Source organism: Cladosporium halotolerans (genome assembly GCF_011745625.1).
Source record: "Cladosporium halotolerans strain TM138-S3 chromosome Unknown Sca106, whole genome shotgun sequence".
Classification (NCBI taxonomy): domain Eukaryota; kingdom Fungi; phylum Ascomycota; class Dothideomycetes; order Cladosporiales; family Cladosporiaceae; genus Cladosporium; species Cladosporium halotolerans.
This window is the reverse complement of record NW_027191556.1, coordinates 1-16379: the sequence shown is the minus strand read 5'-3', so window position 1 is coordinate 16379 and position 16379 is coordinate 1. Positions and strand designations below refer to the sequence as shown.

The 16379-nt window shown below is 52.0% G+C and overlaps 2 protein-coding genes across 2 annotated transcripts; one reads left to right on the top strand and one right to left on the bottom strand.

Moving 5' to 3' along the window:
* Positions 1-7803: 7803 nt before the first annotated feature.
* On the bottom strand, positions 7804-10051 carry WHR41_09473 (uncharacterized protein). The gene is made up of 4 exons (XM_069378076.1): positions 9425-10051; positions 8903-9372; positions 8302-8848; positions 7804-8233 (listed from the first exon to the last, which is right to left on the bottom strand). The coding sequence occupies exons 1-4, from the start codon at positions 9870-9872 to the stop codon at positions 8046-8048; spliced, it is 1653 nt and encodes a 550-aa protein (XP_069225005.1). The 5' UTR covers positions 9873-10051; the 3' UTR covers positions 7804-8045.
* A 4950-nt stretch (positions 10052-15001) lies between these two features.
* Positions 15002-15887, top strand: WHR41_09472 (uncharacterized protein; the record flags this gene model as incomplete). The annotated part of the gene is made up of 3 exons (XM_069378075.1): positions 15002-15341; positions 15397-15591; positions 15858-15887. The coding sequence occupies exons 1-3, from the start codon at positions 15063-15065 to the stop codon at positions 15885-15887; spliced, it is 504 nt and encodes a 167-aa protein (XP_069225004.1). The 5' UTR covers positions 15002-15062.
* Between the last annotated feature and the right edge of the window lie 492 nt (positions 15888-16379).

Below are 16379 nucleotides of genomic sequence, written 5' to 3'. Positions count from 1 at the left end.
GCACATGACGCGACATGAATATGAACATAGATTTTTCCCACTGCACATGACATGAACATGGCAAAATTATTGGACATGACTGTCGGTGTACTCTCTGGACGAGACTTACATGTCCATCGACGATGATAGTGCTTCAACATAATTGCAACGGCACGGTGGTGTCGATGACGGCAGCGCTCGAGGCTGCCATTGAGCGTGGAGCCGAAGTTGCATGCTTGCAAGAGCCGCACGTGGGAAGGAGGCACACGATCAGCCACCCTGGGTTCCAGCTTAGGTACTCGGAGTGTGCGAAGCAAGAGGCGAGAGTGGCTTTGGCAATCCGCAACGACGCACTGGATCGATACGTGTTCGAGGAGAGGACTGACCTGGTAAACGGCCCTCACGTGCAGTGTCTCGACATCTGGGAGACAACGAACCGCAGAAAGACGCGCCGGACCAGTCTGATCCATGTTTATAACAAAGCCAGAGTCCAAGGCGGGGGATACACGATCGACCACATCGATTGGTCATCGCTTATCCAAGGCAGGACCATACTCGCAGGCGACTTTGACGCGTGCAGTCCTGAGTGGGACCCATGGGTTGCGGGAAAGCAGAATGCAGGAACTACTGAACAATTGATTGAGAGGCACGACCTCATTGTCAACAACAACTACCACCAACTCACCAGACGAGGAAATAACTGCAAGTCAGTCATCGATTTGACCCTGAGCACCCGCGGAGTGGGTGCGCTCAGTACCTGGGAAATAGACGAGGACCTGGCCACAACATCTGACCACGAGGTCATCGTCTTCGAGTGGACGCCGCTCAATGTGACCGCTCCAGAAAGGCAAACAGACGTCCCGCCGAACTGGGACATAGACCGTCTTTGCGCAGATGAAGAGGCGTTGAAAGAGGCCGGCGAGCACTGGCATGAGCTGAGTGAGGGAAGGGCGCTGGCCAGTGCCTGGGCGGCGACACCGACAGAGCTCGAAGCTGAAGCGTGCTGGATACAAGACAGTCTCAAGGCAGTGCTGGATCGACATGCACCTGGGAGGCCGCCGTGTGCATGCTCAAAGCGGGTGGTTGACAGACGACATCAAACAGGAGAGACGGCTGTTTGGAGGCGCCAGACGTGCCTTCAACGACGACCGGATCAGTTTCGACGAGTACCGTCAAGTGAGAAATAATTACTACCGTCGGATCCGGAAAGCCAAGCGTCTAGCCTGGGAACGCTTTCTTGAGGGCGTCTTTTCGAATGAAGACCACTCGAAAACCGCTAATGATCCTGAACGATGCTGGAAAGCACTCGGATACACGGAGCCGCAGATGCCGTCGTACACACCAGCAATCAAGGCTAGCGGCGCTGACGGGCAGTCGGATAAGGTAGTGGCGACAGCAGAAGAGAAAGAAGAAATCTTTATGGCACAAGCCTTCCCACCACAAGCCAGCGACGAGGAAGAAATCCAGATACCAGACACGAGGACTAGTGTCAGTGCGGGTCAAGTCCGTGAGGCATTGTTTTCACAGTCTGTTAAGAAAGCCCCGGGAGTGGACGGCATCGGGTTCAAAGCACTCCGGCTGCTGTGGCGGTGGGCTGAGGTACGAATTGTGGCCCTAGTCCAAGGATGCATACGGACAGGGTACCACCCTTCCACGTGGAAGACCGTAAAAGGCATTCTGTTGCGCAAGCAGGGAAAACCCAGCTACACCGTTGCGAAGGCCTATCGGGTCATCAGTCTGCTCAGCTGTCTAGGTAAAGCGGTTGAGAGGGCGGATGCGACTTGGATCACATCCTTCTGTGAGAAAGACGAGATCTTCCATCCAGGACAGTTCGGCTGCCGTCGAGGAAGAGGAACAGCAGATGCGATAGCCCAATTGGTCACCAAGGTCGGGGGCGCCTGGAGTAGGAAGCGTACCGCGCTTGTGCTGCTTCTTGATGTCAAGGGCGCCTTCGATACGTGATGGAAAAAGACGCTTCTTTCCAAGTTATTTGTCGAATCTCGATAAGTCCATGGATAGGGCGACGCGTTATGATCAGGATCGGGTCTCAGCGGTGCAAGGCCATTGTGTCATACCGGGAGAAGGTCGGCCACCGTCGGCATCGGACACGCTTGCTTGTATCACTGACAAGAGCAACTTCGGATGCTGTTGGAGCGCCAGGAATTACGCTGGCAATGTGCAAGTGCCTTCTTTCAGCAGCGTAAACCTTTGTTCAGACGAGAGAAATCTCTCTGAGTGAAAGCTCTAATGCAAGTTTGCTTTGATCACGTCTCTGATGCCCTGGATGTAGCGCACGAGCTCGTTTGCCCATTCGTTTCTGAAATTGTCGAGCTCGCATGCCGTACGCTCAAAGTCTGCGATGCGGTGCGAAACCTCCGAGCCGACAAAATCCATGGCTGTTTGCGCACTCATACCTTGCATCCTGCAGGCCGTGATGACATTATGCGGGACTCCTTCCTTTTCCTCTTTGGGGTACGAAAGCATGTCACTGTGAAGTAGTGTGATCTCGATGCCCAGCCTCTGAGCGCTCTGAACTCTGTGGTCACCAAAAATTTCATCTGGAAGGCAGATGCGATGCCCATGTTCGACCAGTGCAAAAAGGGGTGCGACGCAAACGGACTGCCGTGTATGCGTGAGGACACGTTCAAAGCTTGCTCCTTGCGCCGTCTGCACCTGTCGCACCTGTGCCATTGTGCCCCCGGAGTACTTGGCCATTGAAGAAACATACCGGCCGCAGATACCTATCACCGTAAGTCAGCAACTGCTGTCTCGCGTGTACGTATGCTTGGAATATGTGACTCCGTGGCTACCGATGGTTGACCCAGGAAGTGGATCTACTCACCAAGAGAAGCATGCGCTCTGATGGCCGAGAATATACTGTCGCGCAAGCGTGCAATATCGAGCAGTGGCTTGATGTTCTTGCAGTCATCTTGTTGGGTCCGCACGCTCTTGCTACCTTCATCAAAGGTTGCTTCCAGAGTATCCATCACCTTTGAAGCTCTAGCGATATCCTTGCGGAAGTTGCCATTGTCAAACAAATCGTCGAAAGGAAAGATCCAATTTCCCCAATCGTAAAGTATGCGTAGGAGCTTAGCGTCGGCAAAGGGGACCATCACAGCCGCAAAATAGGGGAAGTTGCATTCAACGATTGCTTGAGTCTGGCGGGCGGTCCAATCGCAGGATCTAGCGGAGAGGTTAGGAGAATCTACTACTCGCTTAACAGATGGCCAAACCTAAGCATTGAAGATTCAGAGGCTCTCCGGACAGCAGCATAGTTGGGGTTGAGGGTCGGTCTTGGGGCGAGGAAGCTAACGAAGAGGTCGGGGAACTCGTCCAGCAGCAGCACACTGTTGATCATCCGCCACCTACCATGGCTGCTGGGAAGCTGTTGTGAAAGCGTTTGACGGCTCATAGGGTGATGTTGAATCCGGTCATGTATAAAACTGAGGTAACTCATCTCCTCTTCTACCGCCTTCTCTCTCTCTCCTCGACATAGCATGCCTGACCTTAACGTTTCCATTGCCCAAACTTTTTCGATACATCTTGCGGGCCTTTCTTTTTTTTTAATCATACTGCATTCAAGTTAAATAGCTTATGGCACGTCGGCAATCTCCTCGACGATTTCTATGGCTTATATATGTACTCTCGCGTTAGTCTGTCACAGTACAGTTATGCTCGCCATCCTGCCTTACCAAAGCACCACGGCTTTTGGGCAAATCAATGCCCTCCTAATGGTTCTCGCGTGTGGTCGCAACTACTGACCCTCGTTCCCTGCTCTCTCCGTCGTTCCAACATCTCCATTCATCTCAAGTTTCACGAGCTGGACGCCTCCATTGTTGATGATGTGCTCTGTCTTGTCATGCTGCCTGGTTCATAGGGGTGCCCGCCGGGGCTGGGCATCCCCTCGGGCTGGTTGTTCCTTGCTGTGCGCCTGTGCTTCTCTTGTGCAGGAGATTCGGCGTATGTTCTCGCCTTGTGCTGACGCGTAGCGTCTGCTGTGCTTGTCGCGGCATCTCCCAGTCGGCCGAGCCCATCGAGCGCTCGTGCTGGGTGTCTTGTCTGGTATGACTCGTCTCAATTGCGAGTCTGTGTAAAGGTCTCTCTGCGAGAGCTGGCGGGCTCTTCGCGTATTGTGCGTCTCGTGCATGATTTCTCCAACTCTTGCTCATCTGTGATGACGAGTTGGCATGGTCGTCGTCTTGTTGCCTGGGCGCGGCGTGCGCGCAGGCCTTGTCGTGTCGTGCAAAATCTTCCCGACGGCTGGATGGTGAGGTGAGCGGCCACATCGACCATGTCGAGTCGTGTCGGCGGCGGTGGTGAAGTCGTGTTGCCTGCGAGTGCGGCGTGCGCGCAGATCTTGTCATGTCATGTAGAGTTTTCCCGACGGCTGGGCGATGAGGTGGGCGGTCTCATCACCCATGGCGGGCCTTGTCGGTGGGAGAGGAGGTAGACATCGTCAATGATGACTTTGTGCGAGACTGCCACGTGGGCTCATCGCTCTTCTGGTCTTGTGTAGCGCACTTGGTTTCACTGCATAGCAGCTACTCACACCGGACCCCATGTGAAGGTATGCGCTCTCCGTCCGGCTATATACAATCCTTACCTCCAGAATATAGAGAATGTATGGGAATGATCTTGCGCACAAAGCTACTGATCAGAAATTGATCAGCAAAAAGCATGAGCATGCCCTCCAGCGCGAGTGAGAAGGTCACGACGATCACGTGACTCAGCCGCTCGGTTGACTGCTGTTGCTCACTCGAACTCGAGTGAGCTTCGGCTGGGTCCGTTGGCTGGTTACCCAATGAGGGTTGCCGGCCGCAATACACCAATGCTGATCACAAAGCTGCGGAGGTGGCTCCGGGCACGTGATATCGTCCGTTGAAGCTCTTGACTGTGCAGAGACTTAACAAGGTACCTGCGGCATCAGCATGCGCGTCAAGTTCCGCAAATGAGAAGGACGACATGCCGATGGAATCACACCACATCATGCGGCTTATCTCTTAAGCATGTGGAGCCACAACAATATGGTCAAAAAAAATTTGCCCGCGTGATTATAGCACTGTACTGTAACGATCGCGGGTAGAATCGGGTTTAGGGTCGGACCCATCCCCAACCCCGCAGCGAATGGGTTGAGTTACGCGATATAAAGTTTCCATTTTAACAACTGTTATGTCTGATTGCTCCAGTTTACAACAATATCACGCGTACACTTCTCCTTGTCTAGACGACACTGTTGCACTACATTGGGAACCTTGTGCCTTCCCCCAATAGCGAAAGCCGCCTGCTAGTAACCATGATCCTTAGGCAGACGCACGCACACCTCGTTCGTGGTAGCGAACTTCGATCTTTAGCGGCCAGGAGACCAGGAAGCGAGAGCAGCGCTTTCTCAATGGAGAGCACTGAGAACAAGGTGCTTGGCGAGAGACAAGCAGAGGGCGGGCGCAAGCCGAGGAGTGCCAACAAGGTCGGAAGCGACGCCTATGTCGTCCAAGCCGGTCGGACACGCAAAAGAGCAAAACCAGTCAAAAGTGCCTGTAGCCAATGTCAAAAGAAGAAGATAAAGTGTTCAGGTCACCGGCCCGGCTGCATCGCCTGCAATGAGCGCAATCTCCAATGTATCTGGGATATCGCCGAGGGCGCAACCAGGACCGCGGACAGCAAGCGGAAGTTGGTAGAAGCAAAAGCAAAGAATGAGGCCCTTGATCAGCTGCTCGGGAAAATGAGGTCGGGCACCAATGAACAGTCGACCCTGCTTCTGGCAAAACTGCGTCTTGGTTCTTCAGTTGAGGATCTTCTCCAATCAAAAGGCTCAGAGCCTTTGCCTACAGACAGTAGAAGCAATCTGTCAAGAGCTAGCTCTTTGCAAGCAGACGTAATGTCGGAAAGCTATTTTCTGAGTGCAAACACCTTTGCAGGTGGATCACAAGGCCGAAAAGATCCAGAAACGCAAGCATGACAAATCCGATTATCGTGGGATCCTCCTCAAGAGCAAGCTCGGTAGACACCCTTGACCCCAACGGATACCAACCGCAGTCGGTTAGATCAAATGATTTCTGGGATCTCAGCGTTGAGCCTTCCGAAAAAATCAGTAATCAGTCGTTCTTGACGACCAACTCCGAGCGAGTGTCCTGGAACAGCCAAGGTTTCACATCGCCTGCTACTCGGGCACACGGAATAGATAGACAGATGCATGGCCGGCCGGCGAGTGACACAGATGTTCCGGACGGCGAAACAGTCAGCGCAATGCCATTGTTAAATGGCGATCGCTCTTGCAACGGCTTTCACTGCCGCTGGACTGCGCGTGAGCGAACGTTTTCGGCCTCAACAAAACTAAGGCATGCTCCAAAAGGATCACAGAATGCCCTTTCACACCTAATCGATCTTCAAGCTCAATGTCCTCAATGACGACTTGCAGAAGGATATGGGAGAGGTCGTTCACCTACCAGAGCTCACTGTTCGGCCGAAGCTCTTCACACCAACTCTGCCGAGTCGCACCCCGATTCTCCTGAGAAGTGAGGTCACGAGGGTCAAATTTAGCACTAGCAAAGGTTCTAGCCTGTCAACTCCCTGAGCTACACGAACGTTACCTACAAAATAAAACTGCTACCTCGACAACGCGTGCTTTGTCTGAATCTGATGTAAAGCAAGCTGAAGAATGGGTAGGTCACGTCATTCGTCTTTTCCGACGCGGAAGATCTTGCAACGAGATACGCGGACAAGCAAGAATATCCGGCCGTGATAGACAAAGCTTTCGATGAACTGGATGACGTCGGCAAGCTTTGCCAGAAAATCCGCAACATCTGAATTCGCGATCGACTGTGAACAGACCCCGAAACCTTTGCCAATTGTAGAAACTACTACGGTAATCCCTTCGCCTACAAAGGCAAAGGCTCGCATGCGTCTTACCCAGCTTACCATCGATCGTCCGTTCATGCATCCATAACGTTACCATTCTTGTCCGCACCCATGCCATTCACGCAAAGCTTGCTGACTCTTCGTACACGCTGATGACATGCTGTGCCACTTATGCCAGTGTCTGATTGTTTCCAGTCGCCTGCTGCTGGGAATGCAGCCAAGCGACAGGCAAGGTGGCGCAAGGCTGATCCGAAGGCTCCGAGTCCCGTGAACTGACCTCCTTTTCCGGTACTGCAGCTTCCAAGTGCGACCTATCTTCGTGTCTTATTCCCCCATGTAAAATGTTTGCGACTCTTGCTTCCCAAGCTACTTCTGATCCTTGTGGTCCCGACTGTCGGATAGTCGTTGATGATCATGAGCATACGAAGTGCTTCCAGAATCACACCGAGAGACGACAGTTCAGTAAATTTCAGGCGCTATGGATGGCTTGCAGGACAGAAACTGGGTTGCTAGTCCAGCCCAATAGTTGCCCAGCATCACAACATTATTCGCTAGGCTCGCTCATAATATCTTTTGAAACAACGATGAGCATTCCTCTTCTAAGGGAACGCCGGCGGCTCAGTTTCGCACCTGTTTATAATCTGCCTCAAAGCTTTCCGAGAGTGGGAGGCAAGCCTTCACCCGCAGCGATTAACGTCTGCGTTGTCATCGGATGCTGGTCTGGTGTCTTCGTAGATAAACAATGGGCGCGGGCGATCTCCCGAATGTTTCTCCCGTCATGGACGGGTCGGAAAAAGTCGAGGTCGGATACACATTTGTTACGGACCGCGAAGCGGCAGCTTCAGGATTGGCTGGTAGACGACAGTTGACGTCTGCAGCTCACGCACGTGACAGTGAGCAAGTCAATACACGTGACCAGGAATAATCACCGCACGTGACTACGATACTCACGATGCTCACGAGTGAGCAGGGTGAAGCTCACCCAGGCACGATAATCTAGTGATCATTCCACGAGTCTCCTTAGTATATAAGATAATTGGAGTTCCATCTTTTATAGGAGCCTCGTGTTCAACTTAAGTAACTAACTTTGAGTCATTGATCATAACGCAACTTGATCAGTGTGCTACTCGAGCGGTTACCTCTTCTTACCCTGAAACCCTTATCACCTCGTGTGTGTTCCTATCCCGAGTACACCCCATTACAACGTTGTTCTACACTTTCTCGCGCTTCTCGATCAAGTGCCTACGATTATCATGGCCAGCGACGCTGCTCGTCTTGTGCTCTTGCGGGGCAGCGATGTCCGGGATGCTGCCGCCTTGATTTTCTTCCCCCATTCTGACGTCGGCCCATGAGACCTTTGGCCTGAAATTCTTGCTCCGCCATGCTCTGCTAGTCTGACCTGCAGAGAAACCTTCAGCAAAGCTGCCGGAAAAGCGCCGGAAGTCGCGTGAATGAATGAGGACTTACCATAGAGCTCATTCACTTGTTCGAGGGTGAGATTCTTCGTCTCGTAAATCATGAGCCAAACGAACGCAACCGCGATCCAGCAGAATCCACCCCAGATCCAAAAGATGTTCGGTCCTAGGTCCGCATAGTCTGCACCAGTCAAATAAGGTGTTATGAAAGCCAGCAGCCAGTTGAAGAACCAGTTCGCCGCTGTTGTCATACTTAAACACTTTGCCCTAGTTCTTAGTGGGAATATCTCGCCGGTGACCACCCACGCGGCAGGGCCGAAAGTGGAGGCAAAGAAAAATATGTAGATGCAGATGAAGGCGAACTGCGCCGCGACCGAAGCGGCGTTTTGCAGATTTGTTGCAACCCCGCACGCAGAGACGATGTACTGCGAGATACCCATACCTAGAGCACCCGCGAGTAAAACTGGCCTGCGGCCAAGCTTGTCGATAGCATATAGGCCTGGAAAGGTCGACACGACGTTGACTACATTCGTGATGACTTGCAGGATGAAAGGGGAAGGCAGTGAAGTGGCACCGCGGGATTGAAAATAGGAAGTCCCCTGCGCATCGTCAGCGATACCGCCTAGATCGTTTCAATTTCGGGCAAAACGTACATAGTAGAAAATGAAGTTGATTCCGACAAGCTGCTGGAGGCACTGCAATACCACGCCTGTGAGAAGACGCTTGCCGACGCTGCCTTTGAAGCAATCAACGTAAGAGGCATTCCCAAGTGAATTTTCATATTGGTAGTTCGAATGAATCTCCTTATACTCTTGGATTAAGGCCGGGTGGCCTAAGTCAAGTCTTCGGAGGAACTTCAGAGACTCCATTGCCTTTTCGCTTTTACCTTTCTTGATCAAGAATCGAGGGGTTTCGGGTAGCATCAACATTCCCCCGCAAAGAATAATAGACCATGCAAATTGTATGGCCAATGGAATACGGTAGGAGCCACTATCCGTGCGATCCTGCGTACCATAGTTCACCAGAGCTGCTAGGAGCAAGCCGATAGTGATGCAGAGTTGGTAGCTTCCGACCACAAAGCCCCGAATCCACGCTGGAAGTGTCTCTGATTGATACATTGGGACTACAAATGATAATCAGCTTTAGCCGATCCTGGATGATAGAGGCTCACGCACCCTGCACGGATACAAGGCCAACACCAAGGCCAGCGAAGAACCGTCCAGCATTGAAAAGACTTCGTTCCGTCGCAGCGACCTGCAGGATAACACCTAGATTAAACGGAATGCCAGCTGACAAGATCAGACCCCATTTTCGTCCTGCGATATCGGCGAGAATTCCGGCAAGAAGGGCCCCAACGAATGTACCCACGGAAAGAATCGAGACTATCAATGAAATCTCTCCCGCGTCGACTCGAAGGCTAGTTGGGTCGATCCTGTAGTCGACTCCCTCATTTAAACCTGGAAAAAATTGTTTTATCCAAAAAGGCATCCCTTGAATACCGCTGATCGTTCCCGTGTCGTAGCCATAAAGGATGCCGCCGAAGGCAGCTATCATACCAACCATGATGGCTGGCCATGCAGCACCTGGCTCGTTTTTAGGTTTTGCGAGAGCGAAGAAACCCATTTTGTGGAGTTTAGCGTGTTAAACTGTGGGGTATCAGATGCAAACTGAGGATTGTCTTGAGCTTTCCGTTCCAGTAAGTACGGAGACAAATAGATAGGAAAAAGCAGCGGTCTCTTTTGGGAAAAGCAAGAAAAGGGCGTCTACAAGCCAAGGCTATCTTGAGGATCGTCCGTTCGCCGTCGTCATGCTAAAACCTACACAATTCCGCGGAGACCACGAGAAATGACATACGCCGTGGCAGGCGCCGAGGGCGCTAGAAATAAGCTTGCGAGCTCGCTTGAGCCTGTTCTTGGCATTCGTTTGGTACTCCAAGAGCGCTGACTTGCGTTCGCGAAGTATTCACATTAGGCAGTGAGCTGTGCTAAGCATCTCTTCAAATGTAATCATCGATCCAACGTCTCGACATCGTTAACTTAGCAATTGCCTTACGTTCATGGTACATGAAGTTCTCCAGTGATTGATTCTTGTCATCAGCGCCTTTTGGCTTGAATTATGAAAAAGCTTCCTCTGATGGCTCAGGAGATTTCCCATCTTTTGTATAGAAGTGCTTGTGGTCTGTTGGGTTGTCAACAACTCCCACGTGAACCACAAACCCACCTGCTTGGCGTTGGCCATACCCGGCAATCTGCAACTACAGATCGACCTCATTTTCATTATTCGGCCGGTGTTCCAACCCGACCCAGGAGTGTTGACATGCCACGACATACCATATACAAAACCTGTTTCTTTAGTACAACAGAGAGGGGCCACGAATGGATGGCCACCCTGTCACTTCCCGCGGCGCGGATACAGTCAGGTGCATCTGCGAGGCGGATGTAATCAGTAGGAGCCTAACTCAAGCTTGCGGGGGAGCCATACATTCGTGCTCCACTTTACATCTCTTATAGGCGGACGGCATCTCCGCGCCCATCGGCAAGTTTCTCCGATTGCTTTTTACGTCATGATGACGTCAGATTTTCGCAGAACTGCCAAAACTTGTAGGAGATCCTAGTCCTTCCAAGCGTGGACCCACCGACGGTACCAGAACCCCGGGCCGTGCTTACGATCCTTGTCCGGTCAAGTCCAGTACTCTGGAGCCGTTGCTGGAACTTACTGACCCCTTGGAGCCTGGTAGAGCTAGGCGTCGTTTGTGGCCAGCCAAGTACTTTATTGTATATTGAGCGGCGATTTAGTGATCTTTTCAAATTGCGTCGTGCATATCGGTTCTGCACCATGTATAATTGCTATTCGATTTTTACAAGTCATCTTAATCAATTTCAAGGGAGCTCTCGTGCTAGGCTTGGTTGGTGCTGCCTGCAGTGTGGTTATTTACTACCGTCGCCACAATACTCACTCCATATGTGAACAGACTAGCGCCTTCCTGAAAATGCTGAACAGGGCAGTGCGATTACGATACTACTTTGAGCAATCTAGATATCAATCTTGCAACATGCATGGCGTCTGTTCAGCACTTTTATGGGGTTTCAGTACGACACGCATGTGACATGCGTGTTCACCAGACAGACACAGACGAACAGTCTGTCTGTTTGATCACGTAATCAGACAAACAGACACGGATCCAGCCGTTACCTAAGCAGAGCAGACATATACTTTCTTGTTTGCAGACAGGCTGTATAGATTGTAGATGGCTTGGCAATGGAGACATCATACCAGATCGAAGCTTCTAGCCCCAACCCTAACCCTACTGAGTGAGATCCAGCTGAAGGGTCGTGCCGGCGCTTGTGTTGTCCCACACGATGTGCGCGACGCGGCGACGCGCGAATCTCGCCGTCTTCGGCCTAAATCGGCGTACCACCACCACCGAATCAGCCAACGAGAATTACCTTCAGACTACTTTGCTATGTCAGCCACACCAGAGAACGCGACGGAGTCGTGCACTACACTGCTACAGCGTAACCGGCAAAACGAGGGTGGCGTACTCATCGCCGGTGTTGCCCCCGATGGTTACGCGCCCGCACCGCCTTCGAAGAAGCCGCGTGACAGCTGGATATGGAGGCATGGAGAACTCTTGATAGGAGACAGCGACTACAGCGTCGTCTGGCTTTGAACGATATGCCATGCTGACTCTGTGCATCACCCGTGCAAGGATTACATTCTCGCAGCTGCCTCGACCACATGAGCACGGCGTCACATGGAGCGACATGGGTTCGATCTCAAAGAACAACAAATGCACCGAGGTGAAAAGAGTCAGGCAGGCTCCTTGCTAGATCATGTTGACCGTCAGCACACAGCTGATCGCTCGACTTTCAACGAGAAAGGGTTGGTTGACGCTTTCGTGCGATGGGCGGTGACGACCAACCAATCTTTGCGGCAGGCAAGCCCACAATCACGTCTTTCTCTGCCGACGTTCCAACACCCTCGATTGGAGAATTCGGTCCCGACCAGCGCCAACACAATCCGAGATTGGATCATGCAAGCGGCATCTACCGCCTAAGAGGCAATCGAGAAGTCTCTGAGACAGGCAGCGAGTAATATAACGATATCTTTCGACAACTGGACTGCCGACAACGGCATAGATTTCCTCGGAGTGACTGCGCATTACCTCGATGCATCTCTCCGACCGCGTGTCATACTTCTTGGCCTGCGGGACAACCGGGGATCGCACAGCGGCCAAAGCTTTGCAGAGGAAATCTTACGGGTGATCAACGACTACGACATTGACTAGAAGGTGCAGTATTTCATGTCAGACAACGCGACTACGAATGACCGAGCGATCAAGGTTTTGGGCGGTAGCCTGAACATCCATCCAGAACATCACCGTTTACGCTGCGGGGCGCAGGTTATCAATGTCGTGGCTAAGGCGGTGATGTACGGTACAGATATTGATGCAATCGAGCCGGACGAGCGCGAAGACTGCCTCTCGGACAGCCGTCTTATAGCCGCTTTTGAAGCAGTTATGCGGTCTAAGCCTTTGGAAGAAGCACTTCAAACGTGGCGTCGTAAGGGCCCTGTCGGAAAACTCCACAACCTAGTCACCCACATTCAGAAAACTCCCAAACGTAGGCGATTCTTCGAGATGAAGCAAAACTCCGAAGCTGATTCCGACGACGGTCGGATCTGTCCAGTGATTGTCAACGGCGGCATCAGATGGAACAGCAGCTGCGACATGATCTAGCGCGCTTTTAAGCTCCGCGCTTTGCCTTCGAGCTATACCAAACTCACTTCCGATCGCTAGGCGATTCCGATCGGCTTTCTTCCTCGGACTGCCTTGATGTAGGGGACTGGGCGGAACTGGAGCGATTGCTTGAAGTACTCTCACCTTTGAAGAACGCCTCGTTGAGGTTGCAAGCAGACAATGACGCGAAGCATGCATTGTGGTAGCAGCTGGCAACCTTTGACAGCTTACTAGGGGAGTTCGAGCAACTTAAGGAAAGATACAGATACGAGCCCAGTAGTCACATCAAAGCGTGTGTCAACCTCGGATGGAAGAAGCTCGACAAGTACTGTGGGTTGTCGGACAAGAGCTCCGCGTACAGGATGGCGAGATTCCTCCATCCTCACTTGAAGATGGCTTGGTTCGAAAGGCACTGGGGTGTCGGCCGGCATGGATCGATGCTGCGAAGGCGGCGATTGACGATGCGCACTTGATCGCAAAGGCATGGTTGCCGCTGGATGCACAGAAAGCTCTCTTCTTCAATCCAGTAGAGCCGAAGATCAAGTCCGAGTCCAGATTCGATGAGTACAACACCCTGCCTCAAGAGGTCGACTCGATGGATGACCTACAGCCATACAAGCGGGAGGAGCGGACACCAGGTTTGCATTCACCTTCGCCACTAGAGTGGTGGCGTCAAAACCATACGAGGTTCCCGCTCTTGCGACACCTGGCTTTTGGACTCTTTGCGATCCCGGCCAGCGCATCAGCAAACGAAAGAACTTCTCGATCGCTGGCAACTCGGTTGGAAATGACAGGCAGCGGACTCTGTATGAGCTCGCGGAGGCGCAGCAACTTCTCCGCAGCTGGTACGACGAGGGTTAAGCTTAGAGTGTGTAGATGCTTTACCCACCACATGATGATCATCTTTCGTGCGTAGCATGCTGTCTGCCTTCTCGTGCCAAGACCGGCGAACGTATTGGAAAACGATGCAGACAGACAGACATATCATCGCTATCTTTCAGACAGACAGACAAGACGCATGAGCTTAGGTAAGCAGACCAGACATTCTCGAAAAATCTGTCTGTCTGTCTGATGAACACCCTGGCGCCGCCGACGGCGGCGGCATGTCGACGCTCTGCCGCGCTGTGTAGCTCAGCTGGTCCTGCAAGCAGAATCTTGTTACTGTATCATCTCAGCAACCAAGCAGAAACCAAATCTTCACGACGAGAGCCTCCGTTCTAGCGATGCCAACCTCTCCACTCTCATGGACCTCCACAAACTCCGATTCCTCAACGAGTACGGTGAGGCGTCTCTTGATTCCTTTCATCTGACCGTCGTCGGCATGGTCCCGCGTTGGGAAAGTGCGCGGAATACTGATGAATCACGTCACAGACATAGTGTCATCAGCCCATTAAATCTAACCACGATAACCCCGCAAGCTCGTATACCCTGGACTCTGAAGATTTTGCGCTTTCGCTTGCGCACTCTAAAACAGAAGTTGCGGTCCGATCTGGCTTGCTCTTTTCGGAACCGGAAAGTGTCCTTACGGATGGATGGACGGCCAAACCCAACGGTTTTAAGGCGCATTAGCCGCAGAACTGGATGGGCGGACAAATTGTTGCCGTCCGTAAAAGCATTATGTTCCAGCTCAATTAGCTGCTCTCAACTGGAAGTGCATCTGGCTGAAAGAGCCGAGGAGGTTTCATGCATCTGTTCGTGCACCGAGGCGGAAATCCCCACAATCCCCGCTCATTGAAGCCTTGGCAAACAAGCCTTCAGTTGCTTCTCCGCAGAGATCGTCTGATGCTATATCCTAGCTAGGATCGATTTTGGCGCACCGCAAACAACCGTGGCTGCAAAGCACGTGGTTGCAGGGCTGCTCCCTGCCGTCCTCTTGATATGGCTGTGAGACTCAACCAAGGTGACGCTTTTCCAAGCCTTGGCGCTCACAAACGTCTTGGCCCGCGGCATCAGAGTCACGTGCAATTCATGATTTAAATACGCCGTCGTCGAACGTCATTTGGCCACAAATTTGCCTGTCCTATCTTTGCGAGCTATCTTCCAACTACACTATCCACCGAAAAGACTAGTCAACTATGGAAAAGAATGGGCATGCCGAGGAGCGCCTGGAGAATGCTTCTAGGTCCCCACCGTCTGAGAGCAGGCACACTCCTGGCGGTGACGAGCAATTACTGCAATCCTGGAGCAATCACGAACAGAGAAACCTCATTCGCAGGGTCGATGTCAGGTTGATCCCAATGTGCGGCGTGATGTACTGTGTCTCCCTTTTGGATAGGACAAACCTGTCGAATGCGGTTATTGCTGGCATGGGTGAGGAGCTGATGCTCGCAAACATCGACGGCGTGGACCGCTACGTATTGACATCTTTGCCTAAAACCTATTTGCGACGAGTAACTAACTAGTCTACAGTCTGTCGTCACACTCGTCTTTTTCATCACCTACACACTGTGCCAGCCCCCCGCCACAATCCTTTGCCGCAAGATTGGGCCCCGTGTCTTTCTCTCTACCATCACCCTGTTGTGGGGTCTGATTATGTTGGGCATGGGCTTTGTTGAACACTGGGCCACCTTGATCGGTTTGCGTCTGGTCCTAGGAATATTCGAGGTACGCAAATGGCTTCTGCGCTTCATCGTTGCCTTGTCTAACAACCGCTCGTGTGAAGGCTGGGTTTTTCCCCGGCGTCGTTTATCTCTTGTCGACATGGTATACGCGGTATGAGGTCGGTAAGCGGTATGCCGCTTTCTACCTGATTGGCTGTGTTGCTTCTGCTTTCGGTGGCATACTCGCGTTTGGTTTGATGCAGATGGAAGGCGTTGCAAGTGAGTCGGTGGATCTCCTCAGGTCAAAGGCCATCCTTAACACGAATTCAGGCTACGGCGGCTGGCGCTGGATATTCATAATTGAAGGGCTTGTAAGTGTGCCCCTTCGGCATTACTCTGCGAGAGTACCGTGCCCACCCTTCCGTATCATTTCATACAGTCTGTTCCTTGCGTGACTATTTCAAGTGTGTATTACGCTGATGTTTTCTTTAGTTGACGGTCGTTATCGCGTGTCTCGGCTACGTGTACCTCAGGTCCTTTCCGGACAATGAAAGATCACGAAGTCTGCGCTTCTTGACGGAGGAAGAACGGCTTTGCATCCTCGCTCGTGTCAATCATGACCGTGGCGACGCTAATGTCGAGCCTTTCAATCTGAAAAAGTGGGCTTCGTCCGGCCTAGATTGGAAGGTAAATGAAATAAATTGAACGCTACTGGGAAATAACACTAAAGATTCGTCAGATCTGGGCTTACGCCCAGAGAGTACACCGACAGTCATGTCCAATAATTTTGCCATGTTCATGTCATGTGCAGTGGGAAAAATCTATGTTCATATTCATGTCGCGTCATGTGCA

What these genes read in the sequence shown, in the direction of transcription:
- WHR41_09473 (XM_069378076.1), bottom strand. Translation starts at nt 9,872, where the DNA reads ATGGGTTTCTTCGCTCTCGCAAAACCTAAAAACGAGCCAGGTGCTGCA. An exon ending in TGGCCTTGTATCCGTGCAGG is followed by an intron (nt 9,373 to 9,424) that starts GTGCGTGAGCCT and finishes TATCATTTGTAG; the next exon opens with TCCCAATGTATCAATCAGAG. An exon ending in ACAAGTGAATGAGCTCTATG is followed by an intron (nt 8,234 to 8,301) that starts GTAAGTCCTCAT and finishes GTTTCTCTGCAG; the next exon opens with GTCAGACTAGCAGAGCATGG.